The following is a 27,500-nucleotide window of genomic DNA, read 5'->3' on the forward strand; positions in this document are numbered from 1 at the left end:
CTTACTGTACCCTGACTACATCCTTACTGTACACTGACTACGTCCATACGTCCTTACTGTACACTGACTACGTACATACGTCCTTACTGTACACTGACTACGTGCATACGTCCTTACTGTACCCTGACTACGTACATACGTCCTTACTGTACCCTGACTACGTGCATACGCCCTTACTGTACCCTGACTACGTGCATACGTCCTTACTGTACACTGACTACGTCCATACGTCCTTACTGTACACTGACTACGTCCATACGTCCTTACTGTACACTGACTACGTGCATACGTCCTTACTGTACCCTGACTACGTACATACGTCCTTACTGTACCCTGACTACGTGCATACGTCCTTACTGTACCCTGACTACGTACATACGTCCTTACTGTACCCTGACTACGTGCATACGCCCTTACTGTACCCTGACTACGTGCATACGTCCTTACTGTACACTGACTACGTCCATACGTCCTTACTGTACACTGACTACGTCCATACGTCCTTACTGTACACTGACTACGTGCATACGTCCTTACTGTACCCTGACTACGTACATACGTCCTTACTGTACCCTGACTACGTGCATACGTCCTTACTGTACCCTGACTACGTACATACGTCCTTACTGTACCCTGACTACGTGCATACGTCCTTACTGTACCCTGACTACGTCCATACGTCCTTACTGTACACTGACTACGTCCATACGTCCTTACTGTACACTGACTACGTGCATACGTCCTTACTGTACACTGACTACGTGCATACGTCCTTACTGTACACTGACTACGTACATACGTCCTTACTGTACCCTGACTACGTGCATACGTCCTTACTGTACACTGACTACGTACATACGTCCTTACTGTACACTGACTACGTGCATACGTCCTTACTGTACACTGACTACGTCCATACGTCCTTACTGTACACTGACTACGTCCATACGTCCTTACTGTACACTGACTACGTGCATACGTCCTTACTGTACACTGACTACGTACATACGTCCTTACTGTACCCTGACTACGTGCATACGTCCTTACTGTACCCTGACTACGTGCATACGTCCTTACTGTACACTGACTACGTACATACGTCCTTACTGTACACTGACTACGTCCATACGTCCTTACTGTACCCTGACTACGTGCATACGCCCTTACTGTACCCTGACTACGTGCATACGTCCTTACTGTACACTGACTACGTCCATACGTCCTTACTGTACACTGACTACGTCCATACGTCCTTACTGTACACTGACTACGTGCATACGTCCTTACTGTACCCTGACTACGTACATACGTCCTTACTGTACCCTGACTACGTGCATACGTCCTTACTGTACCCTGACTACGTACATACGTCCTTACTGTACCCTGACTACGTGCATACGTCCTTACTGTACCCTGACTACGTCCATACGTCCTTACTGTACACTGACTACGTGCATACGTCCTTACTGTACACTGACTACGTGCATACGTCCTTACTGTACACTGACTACGTGCATACGTCCTTACTGTACCCTGACTACGTGCATACGTCCTTACTGTACCCTGACTACGTGCATACGCCCTTACTGTACCCTGACTACGTGCATACGTCCTTAATGTACCCTGACTACGTGCATACGTCCTTACTGTACCCTGACTACGTGCATACGTCCTTACTGTACACTGACTACGTCCATACGTCCCTACTGTACACTGACTACGTCCATACGTCCTTACTGTACACTGACTACGTGCATACGTCCTTACTGTACACTGACTACGTGCATACGTCCTTACTGTACACTGACTACGTACATACGTCCTTACTGTACCCTGACTACGTGCATACGTCCTTACTGTACCCTGACTACGTACATACGTCCTTACTGTACACTGACTACGTACATACGTCCTTACTGTACACTGACTACGTCCATACGTCCTTACTGTACACTGACTACGTCCATACGTCCTTACTGTACCCTGACTACATCCTTACTGTACCCTGACTACGTCCATACGTCCTTACTGTACACTGACTATGTCCATACGTCCTTACTGTACCCTGACTACATCCTTACTGTACACTGACTACGTCCATACGTCCTTACTGTACACTGACTACGTACATACGTCCTTACTGTACACTGACTACGTGCATACGTCCTTACTGTACCCTGACTACGTACATACGTCCTTACTGTACCCTGACTACGTGCATACGTCCTTACTGTACACTGACTACGTCCATACGTCCTTACTGTACACTGACTACGTCCATACGTCCTTACTGTACACTGACTACGTGCATACGTCCTTACTGTACCCTGACTACGTACATACGTCCTTACTGTACCCTGACTACGTGCATACGTCCTTACTGTACCCTGACTACGTACATACGTCCTTACTGTACCCTGACTACGTGCATACGTCCTTACTGTACCCTGACTACGTCCATACGTCCTTACTGTACACTGACTACGTCCATACGTCCTTACTGTACACTGACTACGTGCATACGTCCTTACTGTACACTGACTACGTGCATACATCCTTACTGTACACTGACTACGTACACACGTCCTTACTGTACCCTGACTACGTGCATACGTCCTTACTGTACACTGACTACGTACATACGTCCTTACTGTACACTGACTACGTGCATACGTCCTTACTGTACACTGACTACGTCCATACGTCCTTACTGTACACTGACTACGTCCATACGTCCTTACTGTACACTGACTACGTGCATACGTCCTTACTGTACACTGACTACGTACATACGTCCTTACTGTACCCTGACTACGTGCATACGTCCTTACTGTACCCTGACTACGTGCATACGTCCTTACTGTACACTGACTACGTACATACGTCCTTACTGTACACTGACTACGTCCATACGTCCTTACTGTACCCTGACTACGTGCATACGCCCTTACTGTACCCTGACTACGTGCATACGTCCTTACTGTACACTGACTACGTCCATACGTCCTTACTGTACACTGACTACGTCCATACGTCCTTACTGTACACTGACTACGTGCATACGTCCTTACTGTACCCTGACTACGTACATACGTCCTTACTGTACCCTGACTACGTGCATACGTCCTTACTGTACCCTGACTACGTACATACGTCCTTACTGTACCCTGACTACGTGCATACGTCCTTACTGTACCCTGACTACGTCCATACGTCCTTACTGTACACTGACTACGTGCATACGTCCTTACTGTACACTGACTACGTGCATACGTCCTTACTGTACACTGACTACGTGCATACGTCCTTACTGTACCCTGACTACGTGCATACGTCCTTACTGTACCCTGACTACGTGCATACGCCCTTACTGTACCCTGACTACGTGCATACGTCCTTAATGTACCCTGACTACGTGCATACGTCCTTACTGTACCCTGACTACGTCCATACGTCCTTACTGTACACTGACTACGTCCATACGTCCTTACTGTACACTGACTACGTGCATACGTCCTTACTGTACACTGACTACGTGCATACGTCCTTACTGTACACTGACTACGTACATACGTCCTTACTGTACCCTGACTACGTGCATACGTCCTTACTGTACCCTGACTACGTACATACGTCCTTACTGTACACTGACTACGTACATACGTCCTTACTGTACACTGACTACGTCCATACGTCCTTACTGTACCCTGACTACATCCTTACTGTACCCTGACTACGTCCATACGTCCTTACTGTACACTGACTATGTCCATACGTCCTTACTGTACCCTGACTACATCCTTACTGTACACTGACTACGTCCATACGTCCTTACTGTACACTGACTACGTACATACGTCCTTACTGTACACTGACTACGTGCATACGTCCTTACTGTACCCTGACTACGTACATACGTCCTTACTGTACCCTGACTACGTGCATACGTCCTTACTGTACACTGACTACGTCCATACGTCCTTACTGTACACTGACTACGTCCATACGTCCTTACTGTACACTGACTACGTGCATACGTCCTTACTGTACCCTGACTACGTCCATACGTCCTTACTGTACACTGACTACGTCCATACGTCCTTACTGTACACTGACTACGTGCATACGTCCTTACTGTACACTGACTACGTGCATACATCCTTACTGTACACTGACTACGTACATACGTCCTTACTGTACCCTGACTACGTGCATACGTCCTTACTGTACACTGACTACGTACATACGTCCTTACTGTACACTGACTACGTGCATACGTCCTTACTGTACACTGACTACGTCCATACGTCCTTACTGTACACTGACTACGTCCATACGTCCTTACTGTACACTGACTACGTGCATACGTCCTTACTGTACACTGACTACGTACATACGTCCTTACTGTACCCTGACTACGTGCATACGTCCTTACTGTACCCTGACTACGTGCATACGTCCTTACTGTACACTGACTACGTACATACGTCCTTACTGTACACTGACTACGTCCATACGTCCTTACTGTACCCTGACTACGTGCATACGCCCTTACTGTACCCTGACTACGTGCATACGTCCTTACTGTACACTGACTACGTCCATACGTCCTTACTGTACACTGACTACGTCCATACGTCCTTACTGTACACTGACTACGTGCATACGTCCTTACTGTACCCTGACTACGTACATACGTCCTTACTGTACCCTGACTACGTGCATACGTCCTTACTGTACCCTGACTACGTACATACGTCCTTACTGTACCCTGACTACGTGCATACGTCCTTACTGTACCCTGACTACGTCCATACGTCCTTACTGTACACTGACTACGTGCATACGTCCTTACTGTACACTGACTACGTGCATACGTCCTTACTGTACACTGACTACGTGCATACGTCCTTACTGTACCCTGACTACGTGCATACGTCCTTACTGTACCCTGACTACGTGCATACGCCCTTACTGTACCCTGACTACGTGCATACGTCCTTAATGTACCCTGACTACGTGCATACGTCCTTACTGTACCCTGACTACGTGCATACGTCCTTACTGTACACTGACTACGTCCATACGTCCTTACTGTACACTGACTACGTCCATACGTCCTTACTGTACACTGACTACGTGCATACGTCCTTACTGTACACTGACTACGTGCATACGTCCTTACTGTACACTGACTACGTACATACGTCCTTACTGTACCCTGACTACGTGCATACGTCCTTACTGTACCCTGACTACGTACATACGTCCTTACTGTACACTGACTACGTACATACGTCCTTACTGTACACTGACTACGTCCATACGTCCTTACTGTACACTGACTACGTCCATACGTCCTTACTGTACCCTGACTACATCCTTACTGTACCCTGACTACGTCCATACGTCCTTACTGTACACTGACTATGTCCATACGTCCTTACTGTACCCTGACTACATCCTTACTGTACACTGACTACGTCCATACGTCCTTACTGTACACTGACTACGTCCATACGTCCTTACTGTACACTGACTACGTGCATACGTCCTTACTGTACCCTGACTACGTACATACGTCCTTACTGTACCCTGACTACGTACATACGTCCTTACTGTACCCTGACTACGTGCATACGCCCTTACTGTACCCTGACTACGTGCATACGTCCTTACTGTACACTGACTACGTCCATACGTCCTTACTGTACACTGACTACGTGCATACGTCCTTACTGTACCCTGACTACGTACATACGTCCTTACTGTACCCTGACTACGTGCATACGTCCTTACTGTACCCTGACTACGTACATACGTCCTTACTGTACACTGACTACGTGCATACGTCCTTACTGTACCCTGACTACGTACATACGTCCTTACTGTACCCTGACTACGTGCATACGTCCTTACTGTACCCTGACTACGTACATACGTCCTTACTGTACCCTGACTACGTGCATACGTCCTTACTGTACCCTGACTACGTGCATACGTCCTTACTGTACACTGACTACGTGCATACGTCCTTACTGTACACTGACTACGTGCATACGTCCTTACTGTACACTGACTACGTACATACGTCCTTACTGTACCCTGACTACGTGCATACGTCCTTACTGTACACTGACTACGTACATACGTCCTTACTGTACACTGACTACGTGCATACGTCCTTACTGTACACTGACTACGTCCATACGTCCTTACTGTACACTGACTACGTGCATACGTCCTTACTGTACACTGACTACGTGCATACGTCCTTACTGTACACTGACTACGTACATACGTCCTTACTGTACACTGACAACGTCCATACGTCCTTACTGTACACTGACTACGTCCATACGTCCTTACTGTACACTGACTACGTGCATACACCCTTACTGTACACTGACTACGTCCATACGTCCTTACTGTACATTGACTACGTGCATACGTCCTTACTGTACATTGACTACGTGCATACGTCCTTACTGTACACTGACTACGTACATACGTCCTTACTGTACACTGACTACGTACATACGTCCTTACTGTACACTGACTACGTGCATACGTCCTTACTGTACCCTGACTACGTGCATACGTCCTTACTGTACACTTACTACGGCCATACGTCCTTACTGTACACTGACTACGGCCATACATCCTTACTGTACACTGACAACGTACATACGTCCTTACTGTACATTGACTACGTCCATACGCCCTTACTGTACACTGACTACGTATATACGTCCTTACTGTACATTGACTACGGCCATACGTCCTTACTGTACACTGACTACGTGCATACGTCCTTACTGTACACTGACTACGTGCATACGTCCTTACTGTACACTGACTACGTATATACGCCCTTACTGTACACTGACTACGGCCATACGTCCTTACTGTACACTGACTGCATGCATACACCCTTACTGTACACTGACTACGTGCATACGCCCTTACTGTACACTGACTACGTACATACGCCCTTACTGTACACTGACTACGTACATACACCCTTACTGTACACTGACTACGTGCATACACCCTTACTGTACACTGACTATGTACATACACCCTTACTGTACACTGACTATGTGCATACGTCCTTACTGTACACTGACTACGTGCATACACCCTTACTGTACACTGACTATGTACATACACCCTTACTGTACACTGACTATGTGCATACGTCCTTACTGTACACTGACTACGTACATACGCCCTTACTGTACACTGACTACGTACATACGTCCTTACTGTACACTGACTACGTACATACGTCCTTACTGTACACTGACTACGTGCATACGTCCTTACTGTACACTGACTGCGTGCATACGTCCTTACTGTACACTGACTACATACATACGTCCTTACTGTACCCTGACTATGTGCATACGTCCTTACTGTACACTGACTACGTACATACGCCCTTACTGTACACTGACTACGTACATACGTCCTTACTGTACACTGACTACATACATACGTCCTTACTGTACACTGACTACGTGCATACGTCCTTACTGTACACTGACTACGTGCATACGTCCTTACTGTACACTGACTACGTGCATACGTCCTTACTGTACACTGACTACGTTCATACGTCCTTACTGTACACTGACTACATACATACGTCCTTACTGTACACTGACTACGTGCATACGTCCTTACTGTACACTGACTACGTGCATACGTCCTTACTGTACCCTGACTACGTGCATACGTCCTTACTGTACACTGACTACGGCCATACGTCCTTACTGTACACTGACAACGTACATACGTCCTTACTGTACATTGACTACGGCCATACGTCCTTACTGTACACTGACTACGTACATACGTCCTTACTGTACCCTGACTACGTCCATACGCCCTTACTGTACACTGACTACATATATACGTCCTTACTGTACACTGACTACGGCCATACGTCCTTACTGTACACTGACAACGTACATACGTCCTTACTGTACATTGACTACGTACATACGTCCTTACTGTACCCTGACTACGTCTTTACTGTACACTGACTATGTCCTTACTGTACACTGACTACGTACATACGTCCTTACTGTACACTGACTACGTACATACGTCCTTACTGTACCCTGACTACGTCTTTACTGTACACTGACTACGTCCTTACTGTACACTGACTACGTACATACGTCCTTACTGTACACTGACTACGTACATACACCCTTACTGTACACTGACTACATACATACGTCCTTACTGTATACTGACTACGTGCATACGTCCTTACTGTATACTGACTACGTACATACGTCCTTACTGTACACTGACTACGTGCATACGTCCTTACTGTATACTGACTACGTGCATACGTCCTTACTGTACACTGACTACGTACATACGTCCTTACTGTACACTGACTACGTACATACACCCTTACTGTATACTGACTACGTGCATACGTCCTTACTGTATACTGACTATGTGCATACGTCCTTACTGTACATTGACTACGTACATACACCCTTACTGTACACTGACTATGTGCATACGTCCTTACTGTACACTGACTACGGCCATACGTCCCTACTGTACACTGACAACGTGCATACGCCCTTACTGTATACTGACTACGTGCATACGTCCTTACTGTACACTGACTATGTGCATACGTCCTTACTGTACACTGACTACGTACATACGCCCTTACTGTACATTGACTACGTACATACGTCCTTACTGTACACTGACTATGTGCATACGTCCTTACTGTACACTGACTACGTGCATACGTCCTTACTGTATACTGACTACGTGCATACGTCCTTACTGTACACTGACTACGTGCATACGTCCTTACTGTACACTGACTACGTACATACGTCCTTACTGTACACTGACTACGTACATACACCCTTACTGTATACTGACTACGTGCATACGTCCTTACTGTATACTGACTATGTGCATACGTCCTTACTGTACATTGACTACGTACATACACCCTTACTGTACACTGACTACATACATACGTCCTTACTGTATACTGACTACGTGCATACGTCCTTACTGTATACTGACTACGTACATACGTCCTTACTGTACACTGACTACGTGCATACGTCCTTACTGTATACTGACTACGTGCATACGTCCTTATTGTACACTGACTACGTGCATACGTCCTTACTGTACACTGACTACGTACATACGTCCTTACTGTACACTGACTACGTACATACACCCTTACTGTATACTGACTACGTGCATACGTCCTTACTGTATACTGACTATGTGCATACGTCCTTACTGTACATTGACTACGTACATACACCCTTACTGTACACTGACTATGTGCATACGTCCTTACTGTACACTGACTACGGCCATACGTCCCTACTGTACACTGACAACGTGCATACGCCCTTACTGTATACTGACTACGTGCATACGTCCTTACTGTACACTGACTATGTGCATACGTCCTTACTGTACACTGACTACGTACATACGCCCTTACTGTACATTGACTACGTACATACGTCCTTACTGTATACTGACTACGTGCATACGTCCTTACTGTACACTGACTATGTGCATACGTCCTTACTGTACACTGACTACGTACATACGCCCTTACTGTACACTGACAACGTGCATACGCCCTTACTGTATACTGACTACGTGCATACGTCCTTACTGTATACTGACTACGTGCATACGTCCTTACTGTACATTGACTACGTACATACGTCCTTACTGTACACTGACTACGTACATACGCCCTTACTGTACACTGACAACGTGCATACGCCCTTACTGTATACTGACTACGTGCATACGTCCTTACTGTATACTGACTACGTGCATACGTCCTTACTGTACACTGACTACGTACATACGTCCTTACTGTACATTGACTACGTACATACGCCCCTTCCCCGCCCTGTTCCCTCCCAGAAATTGTAGGCTGTACCAAGTGTCGTTTGCTCTTGCGGATTCATTGAACGTGGCTGCATTCTGTAATGTATGCTCTGCTTCTGGGCGCGTGCAGATTGATTTTGCAGATTGTACAGAAAATCGCCATTTAGGTTCCTTAATGACTCCGGCCCAATGCACACAGACGAGGCATCGATGTGATTTCTCTGCCCCGGATGCTCCACTTGCTCCATCTACATATTTCTGGTGCTTATTGTTTCTTTCTCTGGTTAACACATCCTTATTTCTTCCACAGGATCACAGACATGTCCAAGGTTTCAACGATAGACCGTCCAGACCCCGGCTATGAAAACATGGACCACCTTTGTGTCAATGTGGACTGTGTGTCTGAGATGCTGAGGACGATTGACTTCCACACAGGTAAAAAGTCTATTCCGGAGAAGTCAATACAACAGGCAATCCCATCATCCATAGATTTACTAATGGGGGATTTAGTTGTGTAGGTTAGACAAGCAAAGGATTCTGGGAGAAGAATAAAGGCTTGTGCCTAAGGAAGTAGCATTAAGTCCACTTATATTGTGTCTATTGCGGATATGGATTTCTATATGTATTTGTGGTGTGGCCAGGGACGGGCAGTGATGGGGGGATAACTTCATATGAACAGGTACCTGACATAACATCACTGCTTGTTGTGTTCACCATCATTTTAGAAATTAATCATGAAAATCATTATGTTATGTAAATTTGTGGTGTAAATGTATCTCATAGGGTCACTGTTTGGGTCACCCAGAAATGGGATATTGTACATAAATGAGTCGTTGGACCCATTTGTTGAAAAAGGGGAAATGCCCTAAAGATATGTAAAATTATTGTACAAAAGAAATTCCCCTCTATGACCCTGTTTGTATATCATATAGATGGGTGTATGTGCCACCAGCTTGGATCACTTAGGTGCCCCTAGTACCCTCTCCCCAGTCCTCCCAGTACTGGTCATACTATACCCAGCCCCCCAGCAGGTAGGGGGCAGTAGTGTTCTGTGCCCCTTGTACCCTCTCCCCAGTCCTCCCAGTACTGGTCATACTATACCCAGCCCCCCAGCAGGTAGGGGGCAATAGTGTTCTGTGCCCCTAGCACCCACTCCTCAGTCCTCCCAGTACTGGTCATACTATACCCAGCCTCCCAGCAGGTAGGGGGCAGTAGTGTTCTGTGCCCCTTGTACCCTCTCCCCAGTCCTCCCAGTACTGGTCATACTATACCCAGCCTCCCAGCAGGTAGGGGGCAGTAGTGTTCTGTGCCCCTTGTACCCTCTCCTCAGTCCTTCCATACTGGTCATACTATACCCAGCCCCCCAGCAGGTAGGGGGCAGTAGTGTTCTGTGCCCCTAGCACCCACTCCTCAGTCCTCCCAGTACTGGTCATACTATACCCAGCCCCCCAGCAGGTAGGGGGCAGTAGTGTTCTGTGCCCCTAGTACCCTCTCCTCAGTCCTCCCAGTACTGGTCATACTATACCCAGCCCCCCAGCAGGTAGGGGGCAGTAGTGTTCTGTGCCCCTTGTACCCTCTCCCCAGTCCTCCCAGTACTGGTCATACTATACCCAGCCCCCCAGCAGGTAGGGGGCAATAGTGTTCTGTGCCCCTAGTACCTTCTCCCCAGTCCTCCCAGTACTGGTCATACTATACCCAGCCTCCCAGCAGGTAGGGGGCAGTAGTGTTCTGTGCCCCTAGTACCCTCTCCCCAGTCCTCCCAGTACAGGTCATACTATACCCAGCCTCCCAGCAGGTAGGGGGCAGTAGTGTTCTGTGTCCCTAGCACCCTCTCCCCAGTCCTCCCAGTACTGGTCATACTATACCCAGCCTCCCAGCAGGTAGGGGGCAGTAGTGTTCTGTGCCCCTAGCACCCTCTTCTCAGTCCTCCCAGTACTGGTCATACTATACCCAGCCTCCCAGGGGGTAGGGTCAATAGTGTTCTGTGCCCCTAGCACCCACTCCTCAATCCTCCCAGTACTGGTCATACTATACCCAGCCCCCCAGCAGGTAGGGGGCAGTAGTGTTCTGTGCCCCTAGCACCCACTCCTCAATCCTCCCAGTACTGGTCATACTATACCCAGCCCCCCAGGGGGTAGGGGGCAGTAGTGTTCTGTGCCCCTAGTACCCTCTCCCCAGTCCTCCCAGTACTGGTCATACTATACCCAGCCTCCCAGCAGGTAGGGGGCAGTAGTGTTCTGTGCCCCTAGCACCCACTCCTCAATCCTCCCAGTACTGGTCATACTATACCCAGCCCCCCAGGGGGTAGGGGGCAGTAGTGTTCTGTGCCCCTAGTACCCTCTCCCCAGTCCTCCCAGTACTGGTCATACTATACCCAGCCTCCCAGCAGGTAGGGGGCAGTAGTGTTCTGTGTCCCTAGTACCCTCTCCCCAGTCCTCCCAGTACTGGTCATACTATACCCAGCCTCCCAGCAGGTAGGGGGCAGTAGTGTTCTGTGCCCCTAGCACCCACTCCCCAGTCCTCCCAGTACTGGTCATACTATACCCAGCCCCCCAGGGGGTAGGGGGCAGTAGTGTTCTGTGCCCCTAGTACCCTCTCCCCAGTCCTCCCAGTACTGGTCATACTATACCCAGCCTCCCAGCAGGTAGGGGGCAGTAGTGTTCTGTGCCCCTAGCACCCACTCCTCAATCCTCCCAGTACTGGTCATACTATACCCAGCCCCCCAGGGGGTAGGGGGCAGTAGTGTTCTGTGCCCCTAGTACCCTCTCCCCAGTCCTCCCAGTACTGGTCATACTATACCCAGCCTCCCAGCAGGTAGGGGGCAGTAGTGTTCTGTGCCCCTAGCACCCACTCCTCAATCCTCCCAGTACTGGTCATACTATACCCAGCCCCCCAGGGGGTAGGGGGCAGTAGTGTTCTGTGCCCCTAGTACCCTCTCCCCAGTCCTCCCAGTACTGGTCATACTATACCCAGCCTCCCAGCAGGTAGGGGGCAGTAGTGTTCTGTGCCCCTAGCACCCACTCCTCAATCCTCCCAGTACTGGTCATACTATACCCAGCTTCCCAGCAGGTAGGGGGCAGTAGTGTTCTGTGCCCCTAGTACCCTCTCCCCAGTCCTCCCAGTACTGGTCATACTATACCCAGCCTCCCAGCAGGTAGGGGGCAGTAGTGTTCTGTGCCCCTAGCACCCTCTCCCCAGTCCTCCCAGTACTGGTCATACTATACCCAGCCTCCCAGCAGGTAGTGGGCAGTAGTGTTCTGTGTCCCTAGTACCCTCTTCTCAGTCCTCCCAGTACTGGTCATACTATACCCAGCCCCCCAGCAGGTAGGGGGCAGTAGTGTTCTGTGTCCCTAGCACCCTCTCCCCAGTCCTCCCAGTACTGGTCATACTATACCCAGCCTCCCAGCAGGTAGGGGGCAGTAGTGTTCTGTGTCCCTAGTACCCTCTTCTCAGTCCTCCCAGTACTGGTCATACTATACCCAGCCCCCCAGCAGGTAGGGGGCAGTAGTGTTCTGTGTCCCTAGCACCCTCTTCTCTGTCCTCCCAGTACTGGTCATACTATACCCAGCCCCCCAGGGGGTAGGGTCAATAGTGTTCTGTGCCCCTTGTACCCTCTCCTCGGTCCTTCCAGTACTGGTCATATCTATACCCAGCCCCCCAGCAGGTAGGGGGCAGTAGTGTTCTGTGCCCCTAGTACCCTCTCCCCAGTCCTCCCAGTACTGGTCATACTATACCCAGCCCCCCAGCAGGTAGGGGGCAGTAGTGTTCTGTGCCCCTAGTACCCTCTCCCCAGTCCTCCCAGTACTGGTCATATCTATACCCAGGCCCCCAGCAGGTAGGGGGCAGTAGTGTTCTGTGCCCCTTGTACCCTCTCCCCAGTCCTCCCAGTACTGGTCATACTATACCCAGCCGCCCAGCAGGTAGGGGGCAGTAGTGTTCTGTGTCCCTAGTATCCTCTCCCCAGTCCTCCCAGTACTGGTCATACTATACCCAGCCTCCCAGGGGGTAGGGGGCAGTAGTGTTCTGTGCCCCTAGTACCCTCTCCCCAGTCCTCCCAGTACTGGTCATACTATACCCAGCCCCCCAGCAGGTAGGGGGCAGTAGTGTTCTGTGGCCCTAGCACCCTCTCCTCAGTCCTCCCAGTACTGGTCATACTATACCCAGCCCCCCAGCAGGTAGGGGGCAGTAGTGTTCTGTGCCCCTATAGGCCAGACAACAAAGAGCTGCTATGTTACACATAACGTGCTCCATAAAATCCTTTATACAAAGTGCCTGGTTCAGACTGCCTTGAGAGGGGAACCATGAAGGAAACACCTGGAACCTGGCTTGAAATCCCCCAGATCTTTTTCTACAGTGATACACTATAAATACACCGTAATAACCCGTATGTACAGCAGAGGAATCCTGGCCCGGGAGCAGAGCCCTGTTAGGAATCACCTCTGTCACCTCATTCATCATTCTGATTGGCTTACAAGTACACTGAGCAATACTGATGACAGACTGAATTTCTCTAAGTACCCTTAGTGCCGATGTGGACGAAATATATAAAGAAAATGTCACTATCAGTCTCTCAGAATATTATTGTGAAATATCATTGACTGTTCTGCCACTGGGGGGAGCTCCGACACTATAGCTTCCCCTGTAATGTAGTACAGAAGGGACAGTGAGGAAGGACAGGATGGATATCACTGATCTGCCACTGGGGGGAGCTCCGACACTATAGCTTCCCACGTAATGTAGTACATAGGGAACAGTGAGAAAGGACAGATTGGATTATCACTGATTTGCCACTGGGGGGCGCTCTGACACTATAGATTCCCCTGTAATGTAGTACAGAGGGAACAGTGAGGAAGGACAGTATGGATTATCACTGATCTGCCACTAGGGGGAGCTCTGACTCTCTAGATTCCCCTGTAATGTAATACAGAGGGGACAGTGAGGAAAGACAGGATGGAATATCACTCATCTGCCACTGGGGGAGCTCACACTATAGATTCCCCTGTAATGTAGTACAGAGGGGACAGGAAGGAATTTCACTGATCTGCCACTGGGGGGAGCTCTGACACTATAGATTCCCCTGTAATGTAGTACATAGGGGACAGTGAGAAAGGACAGATTGGATCATCACTGATCTGCCACTGGGGGGAGCTCTGACACTATAGATTCCCCTGTAATATAGTACAGAGGGAACAGTGAGAAAGGACAGGATGGATTATCACTGATCTGCCACTAGGGGGAGCTCTGACTCTCTAGATTCCCCTGTAATGTAATACAGAGGGGACAGTGAGGAAGGACAGGATGGAATATCACTCATCTGCCACTGGGGGAGCTCACACTATAGATTCCCCTGTAATATAGTACAGAGGGGACAGGAAGGAATTTCACTGATCTGCCACTGGGGGGAGCTCTGACACTATAGATTCCCCTGTAATGTAGTACATAGGGGACAGTGAGAAAGGACAGATTGGATCATCACTGATCTGCCACTGGGGGGAGCTCTGACACTATAGATTCCCCTGTAATGTAGTACAGAGGTAACAGTGAGGAAGGACAGGATGGATTATCACTGATCTGCCACTAGGGGGAGCTCTGACTCTCTAGATTCCCCTGTAATGTAGTACAGAGGGGACAGTAAGGAGGGACAGGATGTGATATCACTGATCTGCCCCTGGGGGAGCTCACACTATAAATTCCCCTGTAATGTAGTACAGAGGGGACAATAAGGAAGGACAGGATGGAATTTCACTGATCTGCCACTGGGGGGAGATCTGACACTATAGATTCCCCTGTAATGTAGTACAGAGGGAACAGTAAGGAAGGACAGGATGGAATATCACTTATCTGCCACTGGGGGAGCTCACACTATAGCTTCCCTTGTAATGTAGTACAGAGGGAACAGTAAGGAAGGACAGGATGGAATATCACTTATCTGCCACTGGGGGGAGCTCTGACACTATAGATTCCCCTGTAATGTAGTACAGAGGGGACAGTGAGGAAGGACAGGATGGAATATCACTCATCTGCCACTGGGGGAGCTCACACTATAGCTTCCCTTGTAATGTAGTACAGAGGGAACAGTAAGGAAGGACAGGATGGAATATCACTTATCTGCCACTGGGGGGAGCTCTGACACTATAGATTCCCCTGTAATGTAGTACAGAGGGGACAGTGAGGAAGGACAGGATGGAATATCACTCATCTGCCACTGGGGGAGCTCACACTATAGATTCCCCTGTAATGTAGTACATAGGGGACAGTAAGGAAGGACAGGATGGAATTTCACAGATCTTCCACTGGGGGGAGCTCTGACACTATAGATTCCCCTGTAATGTAGTACAGAGGGGACAGTGAGGAAGGACAGGATGGAATATCGCTGATCTGCCACTGGGGGAGCTCTGACACTCTAGATTCCCCTGTAATGTAATACAGAGGAGACACTGAGGAAGGACAGGATGGATATCACTGATCTTCCACTGGGGGGAGCTCTGATACTATAGATTCCCCTGTAATATAGTACAGAGGGGACAGTAAGGAAGGACAGGATGGATTATCACTGATCTGCCACTAGGGGGAGCTCTGACTCTCTAGATTCCCCTGTAATGTAGTACAGAGGGGACAGTAAGGAAGGACAGGGTGGAATATCAATCATCTGCCACTGGGGAAGCTCACACTATAGATTCCCCTGTAATGTAGTACAGAGGGGACAGTGAGGAAGGACAGGATGGAATATCACTGATCTGCCACTGGGGGAGCTCACACTATAGCTTCCCTTGTAATGTAGTACAGAGGGGACAGTAAGGAAGGACAGGATGGAATTTCACTGATCTGCCACTGGGGGGAGCTCTGACACTATAGATTCCCCTGTAATGTAGTACAGAGGAGACACTGAGGAAGGACAGGATGGAATTTCACGGATCTGCCACTGGGGGGCGCTCTGACACTATAGCTTCCCTTGTAATGTAGTACAGAGGGGACAGTAAGGAAGGACAGGATGGAATTTCACGGATCTGCCACTAGGGGGAGCTCTGACACTATAGATTCCCCTGTAATGTAGTACAGAGGAGACAGTAAGGAAGGACAGAATGGAATATGATTCACTGATCTGCCACTGGGGGAGCTCTGACACTATAGATTCCCCTGTAATATAGTACAGAGGGGACAGTGAGGAAGGACAGGATGGATTATCACTGATCTGCCACTAGGGGGAGCTCTGACACTCTAGATTCCCCTGTAATGTAGTACAGAGGGGACAGTGAAGAAGGACAGGATGGAATATCATTCACTGATCTGCCACTGGGGGAGCTCTGACAATATAGATTCCCCTGTAATGTAGTACAGAGGAGAAAGTGAGGAAGGACAGGATGGAATATCATTCACTGATCTGCCACTGGGGGAGCTCTGACAATATAGATTCCCCTGTAATGTAGTACAGAGGGGACAGTAAGGAAGGACAGGATGGAATATCACTGATCTGCCACTGGGGGGAGCTCTGACGCTATTACTTCCCCTTTAATGTAGTACAGAAGGGACAGTGAGGAAGGACAGGATGGATTATCACTGATCTGCCACTGGGGGGAGCTCTGACACTATAGATTCCCATGTAATGTAGTACAGAGGGTACAGTAAGGAAGGACAGGATGGATTATCACTCATCAGCCACTGGGGGGAGCTCTGACACTATAGATTCCCCTGTAATGTAATACAGAGGGTACAGTGAGGAAGGACAGGATGGATTATCACTCATCTGCCACTGGGGGGAGCTCTGACACTATAGATTCCCCTGTAATGTAGTACAGAGGGGACAGTGAGGAAGGACACGATGGAATATTAGTATAATTGATTAGTATTAAGTATGAAAAGCGTGATTGATTAGTATGACTAGTGTGAAGTATGATTAGTATGAGGTATGATTAGTATGATTAGTATGATTGATTAGTATAATTAGTATGACTGATTAGTATGAAGTATGATTAGTATGAGGTATGACTAGTATGATTAGTATGATTAGTATGACTGATAAGTATGAAGTATGATTAGTATGAGGTATGACTAGTATGAGGTATGACTAGTATGATTAGTATGAAGTATGATTAGTATGACTAGTATGATTAGTATAATTAGTATGACTGATTAGTATGAAGTATGATTAGTATGAGGTATGACTAGTATGATTAGTATGATTAGTATGACTGATTAGTATGAAGTATGATTAGTATGAGGTATGACTAGTATGATTAGTATGATTAGTATGAGGTATGATTAGTATGAGGTATGATTAGTATGATTAGTATGAGGTATGATTAGCATGATTAGTATGAGGTATGACTAGTATGATTAGTATGATTAGTATGAGGTATGATTAGTATGATTAGTATGAGGTATGATTAGCATGATTAGTATGAGGTATGACTAGTATGATTAGTATGATTAGTATGACTGATTAGTATGAAGACAGAAGTCAGAGAGACACGTAGATGTCATGGGAACACATGCAGAGGATATTGAGGACACGTTGCTCAGGCAGCTCCGGGGGGTCCCTCCTTCAGGTGATATGAGGGTACAGCTCAGTTTAGGACAGGTTGAGCATTGACAAATGTTGGAGGGGTCCTCTGATACTCACCCAGGGCTGGATTAACCCAAGGTCTAACTGGGCTACAGCCCAGGAAACTTGACAGAGCTCAACAGCATTATTGATCGGGCTGGGGCGCCCCTGATCAATGCTGCTGAGCCTGACAATGCAGTCCTGCCGTGGCGCTCAGTAATCTCCTTACTGAGGAGAGTGTCATGGGATCTCCTCAGTAAGGAGCTTACTGTAAGGACGATAGTGACAGGAGAAGGTAAGCTCTTGGGGGGGTGGTGGCGGGCGGCTAACGGGGGGGCCTCATGGGGGGGTGGCAGACAGTTAAAAGGGGGGCCTCACGGGGGGGGGCAGCTAACAAGAGGGGGCCTCACGGGGGGGCAGCTAACAAGAGGGGGCCTCACAGGGGAATGGGGCCATTGGCAAAGACAGGCTTATGAACTACTTAAGACTTTGAAAAAACATTTTCATCCAACTGCCAAGACAGAGCAGTCGAACGATGCTGACAGTAGTGCATCCAGTCATGTAACCTGTTTCTGATGAGCTGCAGGATATCTACATCAACAAGCTGAGAAGTTTTGCTATCTGGTACGCATATATCTACATAAGTGTGTCCTGGGTGTTTTTCACATACACTATATGGAAATACTGCGAATATAGCCACCGTTATTTGAGAATAAGTTGTAACTTGTATCTCTACATTGGGTGTTTGATTACAGCATTCATTTGCTGGTTTCTTCTCCACTGGTGTTCCCGGTCCTATTGTGGGTTTCTGTGTGATCCCAACATTTTACCAACATACTACACTATTGTGCGCCTCCTCCTCCATTTTTCTTCTATAGGTTGTTTCCATGCTACACCGCTTGGTTAAGGAAGATTGGCGGCCACCCGCACGTGGGGAGTGTTTATTGAGAAGAACATAGACTTTTTTATTGCTGGACTATTGGTGATTTGTTACAAAGCGCCACTTGTTGTATCTTGTTTTTTGTAATATATATAGATATATATAAAAAAAATAAAAAAATATTATATATATGGGCCCTGCAGCCCAGGGGGGCCCGTCGAAGGCAGCACAAAAAAAAACAACCCTGCAGTGCATGTCGGGCGTGACGTCATCACGCCCGCCCGACATCCATTGCGGAGCGCGACGGAGGAGGAGACCAGGGAGGGAGTCGGATCACCAGCTGACCGCAAGGTAAGTATTTTCTTTTTTTTTTCAGGTTTTTTTTTGTGTGCTGCCTTTGACGGGCCCCCCTGGGCTGCAGGGCCCCCGGGCACCTGCCCATTGTGCCCAATGGGAAAGACGGCCCTGCCCTTAGTACTCCGTTCCCTTAATTCGGCCCTGTACTCTCCATGTTGTGTCTTCGTCATACACTTAGCAGTAGCGTGTAATCTGCAGGGGGTTCTCATGTAATAAGAGGGGGGTAGAAGAGAGAAGTGCAGAGAACTCGGATGAGACCTCACATTGAATTCAGCTTAGTTTTGAGCACAAGAATTACATTAGTAGGACTGATGGGGAGGACCAAGATGTACTGACTGATATTGTATGTAATGTATCACCGTGATGTTACATTGTTCTATCGTAGCTTAGTGATACTATACGTCTTATAAGAGATAACAGCCCCCGTTCTGCTTCACTGAACATATGTGGAGGCCAGGAAAATGTGTGGGGTTCCGTGACATGAGTGGGGGGCCCGGGACATGAGTGGGGGTCCGGGACATGAGTGGGGGCCCGGGACATCCAAGGGGGCCCGGCACATCCGTGGGGGCCCAGTTTGAGCTTCCAGTTTTACTCACATTAAAATAAATACAGGTAAAAAATGTATTTTTATATAAAATCTAGTAGTATATATATTATATAGGTTATATTATATCTGCCATTCACCCCATGGCTTAAAAATATATATATATATATTTTTTAAATAATTTGTCACAGCCGGGGCTTCTAGAGATCTTTTATTAAATGAATAATATTAAATACAAATATATAATTTCATATAATAAAAGATGATTGGAAGCCCTTTCTGTTCATGGTATCGTCTGACACATTACCGGGTTATCTCCAGTCATGAATAATCTGCATAATATAACATTTGTACGATGACGTGACTATGGTCCTGGCCGCCATGTGTCCCCCATGTATCCGCCATGTATCCCCCATGTATCTCCCATGTATCCGCCATGTGTCTCCCATGTATCCGCCATGTGTCCCCATGTATCTCCCATGTATCCGCCATGTGTCCCCATGTATCCGCCATGGATCCGCCATGTATCCCCATGTATCCGCCATGTGTCTGCCATGTATCCGCCATATATCCGCCATGTATCCGCCATGTATCCGCCATGTATCCCCATGTATCCGCCATGTGTCCCCCATGTATCCGCCATGTATCCGCCATGTATCCCCATGTATCCGCCATGTGTCTCCCATGTATCCGCCATGTGTCTCCCATGTATCCGCCATGTATCCGCCATGTGTCTCCCATGTATCCGCCATGTATCCGCCATGTATCCCCCATGTATCTCCCATGTATCCGCCATGTGTCCCCCATATATCTCCTATGTATCCCCATGTATCCGCCATGTGTCTGCCATGTATCCGCCATGTGTCCCCCATGTATCCGCCATGTGTCTGCCATGTATCCGCCATGTATCCGCCATATATCCGCCATGTATCCGCCATGTATCCGCCATGTATCCGCCATGTGTCTGCCATGTATCCGCCATGTGTCACCCAGGTGTCTCCCATGTATCCGCCATGTGTCACCCAGGTGTCTGCCATGTATCCGCCATGTGTCTCCCATGTATCCGCCATGTATCCGCCATGTATCCGCCATGTGTCTCCCATGTATCCGCCATGTGTCTCCCATGTATCCGCCATGTGTCACCCATGTATCCGCCATGTGTCTCCCATGTATCCGCCATGTGTCACCCAGGTGTCTGCCATGTATTCGCGCTCTGCTTGTTACCAGGTTAAGCTGATATAAGAACTGTCTGATAAAAGTGAGGTCAGTGCCAGCGCTCTCATTATGTCTCCTCCCTTCTGTCGGTCTCTGTATTAGGTGCGCAGGGTGACGAGGAGGAAGATGTATTTGAGACGGAGGAAACAGAAGTGATGTTGGAGGAGGAGAGGCCTGAAACTGCGGACGGTGAGAACTGTCTCCTAACTGTCCCCATTTAGGCTGGGACGTCCTGATTGTCCCGATCTTCTGCCTGGAAGCATCTTTGTCGCACTATTCGGGAGAGTTGTGAGGTGTGACCCGTTCCCTGCAGCTCTGCATAGCACCAGAGGGAGAAGTGCTAAGTATGACACTAGGTGACATGACCACTCCCCCATAGCGACATTGCCACGCCCATTCCCAGTCTGTTCAAAGGGCCGCAGAGTTAAGCTAACGGTGGTCTGCAAACGTTACAGGATCTCTGGGAAAGGTCACTGCGGAACGGTCAGACAATCACACCGAGATTAGTGCTGGGATATTGTATAAAACATATATCTTATTGGAGGCAAATTACACCTAATCCTCCACCACATTCAGTCTCCACCCTAAAACCAATAAACGACACAGGAAAGGAGAATCACATGTAAAATGTATTCATAGTATCAGTGTGTAATAGTGTATACTTTCTACTTACTGTCTCGTGTTAGGTGTCATGTTTATTGAGGTGTGTGACTCCCCCATCTCTCTCTAATAATGCACATGTACAAGATTTCATTACATAACGCTGCAGATTTTCTAAATTTGGTTCATTTACATAACATTTAACACACATACAGGCAAAATAATGTCCGGCCCATGATCCGCCCAAACACCCACTTTCTACCCATTCACACCCACTTTGGCAAACCTATTCTCAGTTCAGCACAAGTTCCCCCCTTTCACAGTCCGTGAATGGAGAAAGTTGGGATTGATTCATCTTTGGACTCTTTTCTCTGACATTTGTAATGAATAAGCTGAGTGTCATGACCCGGGCAATCTGTCCGCCATCACATATGTGGACCTAGCTGAATGGGCAGATTATAGAGGACGCAGCGTGGACAGATGCTGACCTCATAGCACCCACTTGTTATACAGCCATCCTCCTTTAAACCACCCACCAGTATCAGATGCAGAGCTGCTATTTGCATGGAGAAAGTTTGGTCCGATAAAGATATTACAGGTGTAATAAACGGACCACACAGTAATGCTCAGATTACACAGCCGTAAAACATGACCCACAGTCAGAGCAGAGAACAGATGATCTTCACCTTCACCTTTACCACAACTTTTGGAGCAATAATTATAATGAAATATAGTTATGTATGGACAAATCATATAATATTCAACTTTTCAGGTTCCCGCTTCTCCCCTGGGGTCACATACGGGGTGATTTGCTCATATACTGTATGAACTTGGCAAGGATTGCAGTAGAGATTTTCCATGCTTCACTCCTATGAATACGCTTTGGATTCTCACTACCCTTTAATCACAGTGCGCTGGGACCACATGATCCACTAGGGCCACCATTCGCTTATCATTATAAGCCTGCAAAGATGATTTGTGCTAAAGGACAATAATATACAGTCTAGGGCTAGAGTAGGGCACATATTTAGGGATGTAGACAGTGGAAAATGCAGACTAAGATGTAACCAGGGCAGCCTTGTTTTATAACCTTTAGGGTGGAGCTTACACTGAAGTGGGCAGAGCTCTGGGTGGATGGGGGAGGGGTCATTTTGTCTCACTTTAACCTTTATGAATGTGGGGAGGGGGGTATGTGATAGGGAACACGGACTGTGAAGAATAAACCTTTATGTATCAGCCCCCTACACCCCAGAAATCTAGGGTACCGCTGTCATTAGGCTGCCACTTCCTGTTACCCCAATTATCAGACCGTTCATACACCTATATAACTGCAAACACACACTAATCCTATAGGCTGTTCTCACGCGCTACCATAGATGGGTGTTCTTACAATTATTATCAACCTTCTACAAGGATATAGCTATACAAGGGGTATAAATACTCCTGCAGCTCCTATCAGAGAATGTTGTGAGCAGTACATGGTATGTATCTGTAATGTGCCCAGACATGCACATACGTGTCCAGTAGATCTAGTAAAGTTACATGACGGCGCAGCATTGTCCTGTAAATAGACGTTGTATTGTGGGGGTAATAACTGGAGGTGATTTGTCCATTCACACCTGTGTCATAATAATAATAATATATCTTGTCCCCAGACTCCAGCTCCCGACAGAAGACGGCCACCCCTCAACATGCTGATTATGGGGGGATCTAGCGGGCTACGTTACCCTGTGATCTCATTAATAGGGAGCCCCCGATGCATCAGACCTTCCAACTATGTAATAAAATCATTAAATCCCCAATTTCTCTGTTGTTTCTCTGCCTCCATCATTAACATGTGACTCACAGAACACATTATACAAATCCTACACCTTAACCTCTGACCCCAACCCACAGATTGTGTCTGATAGCTCCCTCCTGTCTGTGTCGCCCTGCAGTGGGAGGGGCAGACCCCATGTCTCCTAGCTCCACCCTGCAGTGGGAGGGGCATGTCTCTTACTACTCCTGTAAGGTATACCTCTCAAATGTCCAGATTTCAAGGAACATGGATTTCTAAGACAACAGAGCAGCAAAAACACAACATTCCCCCCCCCCCTTTAGGAGGGGTCACTGACCTTCAACGGGATGGCTTAAGTGGATTTTTCTTATGGAATAGCTTCTTTAACCTCTCAGCATGAGGATCCTTTAGTGGTACTCAGGGTCCATTCCCAGCTGTTTCTGAGGTTTGGACCCAGCATCCGGTAACACCGCTCTGCCCGTAGTGGGGGTACACTAGCAGCGACAGTTACCCAGAAGGAACGAGGTTCTGGATGCTGTGAAGGAGTCCAGTGGTGGCAGCAGCTTAAGCCCCTCCTACTGCGGTTAGAGGGCGCATATGGGATAGGGGACGGTGGCAGAGTAAGCCCAGCTGGTACCCAGCAACAACAGACAGGGTGGTATAGAGGGTCCATCCTGTCACAGTACTGAAGCCTTGGACAATGTGAGATCAACTATGAGGTTCATGGGGATATGAGTACAAGGAATTCTAGGGATAGGTAGTGGTTCCAGTAGACCCAAAGGTGCTTTTCATGGAGACCTCACTTGTGCACAGACTGAACATGACTGGACAAAGCTTTGAACATCTTTTGGGGTTCTGGATACCAAAGAGATTTGGACACCAACTGAAATGTTTTGCTATCTCCAGAGTGACTGGATTTTTGCTGGTCGAGGGCTTATTGAACAACTTCAGACCTTAGTTCCCTGTTTACAAAGGATTTGGAATGTGGAGTCTGGGGTGGAGCCTGTTGTAAGCGAGTAGATAAATATCTAGTCAACTCTCCAATAATCCAAAATAGGATCTGGAGGAACCTTTCAGCGCTGTAAGTCATCTATTTGTTCTGAGGATCTGGAGGTAGTTGACCAGTTTGATAAGGCATAAACCTTTTAGACAGGATATCTGTGTGACAGGATGGACCTTCTGTGCCACCCTGTCTATGCTGCTGGGAACCAGCTGGGCTTGTCTTGTTACTGTCCCCTTTCTGCATCCCAAATTGTGCCCCTCTAAATGCAGTAGGAGGGGCTTGCTGCTGCCACCACTAGGATCCTTCATCAGCACCTAGAACCAGTTCCTTCTGGGTAACTCTCGCTGCTAGTGTACCCCCTGCTGGTACATCTAGGCTGGTGCACCTGACCTCTTCCTTCAGATCAGGGTGCTGTGGATGGTTCCCCCACATCTATCACACTGGCCAAAGCTGCAAGTAGCAGGCAGAGCGTTGGTGCTGGATACAAGGTCCCAACCACAGAACAGCCGGATAGTGGATTAGATGGGGTCTAATCTGTAGGTCACAGGAATTACCGCAGGTAAGTAGGCTTCTTAAGCAGTGATGGTTATTAGCTCAGGAAGTCCTAATAAGGACAGTTACACGCCAGTTTATGGTACTAGCGATCTTTCCAGAGGTACAGATGGACTGATGATACATTACATGATCAAACTGCTTTTTTTTTTTTTTCTACGGTTTTGGACACAGCCTGGCAGGGGGTAAACCAGCCCTCTTTTCCGAACAGGCGCCGAAAGTCTGAAATATTTCATTCAGAGATTAGCATCAGGATGTGATATTTCTCTATTCTTGCATTTAACCAATTTAACATACAAAAGTCAATCTGTGAGTTCCTAAAACTTGCTGTGATTTCCTGCATCACTTTCATTCTGTCGTAAAGACATAGGAAGTCTTGATAGCAAATGTAATTACCCCCTCCTGTTCTTTCAGGCTAAGCAGATGTGTTGGTCACTAAGATGTAAAGCTCTAATTAACATGAGATTATCTGCCTTCAGACAATTGTAGAAACACATTTCCTATACAGAAATACAGCATCTTATACAGAAGTACAACACAATATAAAAAAAAATCAGGACATTTGCAATGGTATACAGAGGTGCTCTGCACCCCTAATTATAATACATGTCTACAATAAGTTTATTCTACATGGTCCAGCAACAAATAAGTTATTAATAAGTGATCCAGCCACAATCTGCCTTCACATTTTTGGTTCTGGGTGTGTAATAATGGATGAAAATTTGGAGAAAAACAATGACCAACGACCTTATCTGGAATTGAGCCTCTTAGCGGATTCTATATAGAACAGGGTTCTTATGCTCAGTCAAAATCGTGACCACATGTTTTGCTCCTTCCCACCAATGGCACTATTGCTCTAAAGCCCATGTAATTGCAAGCCACTCTTGACTTCCCACGTCATAATGACTCTCTGCCACCATAAACTTTCTGGGGCAAAAAAAATGTGTGCATCTTTATCAACAATTTTGTTGAGAAAGGACTGCAGCAGCCCCAAGATCTGATACATCAACTTCCACGAAGAAAGGTTCTTCTAAATCTGGATGGATGAGGACTGGAGATGTACAGAATGCTTCTTTTAATTTGATAAAAATTCTGGTAGCTTCCAGAGGCCAGTTGGTTGGGTCTGCCCCCTTCTTGGTTACAGTCGTTAATGGAGCTACAATTGAGAAGAATCCTTGTATAAATTTCCTATAAATTTCCTATAAATAAACTAAATTGCAAACCCAAGGAATCAGTATATGGCTTTTAGGTTGGTGGGTTGTACCCATTCTTGGATTGGTCCATGGAGACCCCACCGGCCGAGATAATATAGCCTAAAAGGTTACTAAGGAACCTCAAACTCACATTTCTCTAACTTGGCAAATATATTAATCTCTCAAAGCTTCTGGAGAATCTGACACACATGAGAACAATGCATAGAAACAGAGCTAGAGGAAATCAGAATGTCATCCAAGTAAACAACGACAAACTTGTTCAAGAAGTCTCTACAGACATTAATAACTGCAGGGGTGTTACTGAGGCCTAAAGGTATTTCTAAGTAGTCGTAATGGCCCATGTGTGTGTTAAATGCGTTTCCGATTCGTCACCCTCCTTTATCCGGATCAGACTATATATTACTGCTTGGTTTAAATGATTAAATCACTCCGGGATGAAAGGTAATGGGCTCTGACTTTTCAGTTATAGGAATAAGGACTCAGTCATCAATCCAGGGATGAAATCCTCCATCTTATTTGGGGACAAAGAACAGACCAGCCCAACCTGGAGATTCAGAGGGTCATATGAATCCCTTTTGGAGGTTTTCAGACATACACTCCTCCACTCCTTTATGTTCTGGAGGAGAGAGAGAAGATAAACGTCCATTAGTTAACTTATATTCAGGGATCAGCTCAATAGTACATTCATAGGCTCGATGTGGGGGACGGACATCTGAAGATTGTTTGCTGAACACATAGGCGGCATATACTGAACTCTAAGTTTTGCCTCCAACGAACTAACCAAACGTATGAACAAAAAGAGGCAAAACTGATGGCAGGATTCACTCCAGGAAGTAATCTGACCATGAGTCCAGTCTATGAGGGTTGTGGATGGAGAGCCGTGGATATCCCAAGA

General features: G+C 47.3%; 1 protein-coding gene across 1 annotated transcript in view; it reads left to right on the top strand.

Moving 5' to 3' along the window:
- Positions 1-23,861, top strand: part of TRIM54 (tripartite motif containing 54) — a 73,704-nt gene extending 49,843 nt beyond the window's left edge. The window contains exons 7-9 of the mRNA XM_075201014.1: positions 10,232-10,356; positions 21,562-21,648; positions 23,715-23,861. Of these exons, the coding sequence (XP_075057115.1) occupies positions 10,232-10,356; positions 21,562-21,648; positions 23,715-23,773 (271 nt within the window). The 3' untranslated portion in view covers positions 23,774-23,861. The remainder of the gene's footprint in view (positions 1-10,231; positions 10,357-21,561; positions 21,649-23,714) is intronic.
- The last annotated feature ends 3,639 nt before the right edge of the window (positions 23,862-27,500 follow it).

Source organism: Mixophyes fleayi, chromosome 3 (assembly GCF_038048845.1).
Source record: "Mixophyes fleayi isolate aMixFle1 chromosome 3, aMixFle1.hap1, whole genome shotgun sequence".
Classification (NCBI taxonomy): domain Eukaryota; kingdom Metazoa; phylum Chordata; class Amphibia; order Anura; family Limnodynastidae; genus Mixophyes; species Mixophyes fleayi.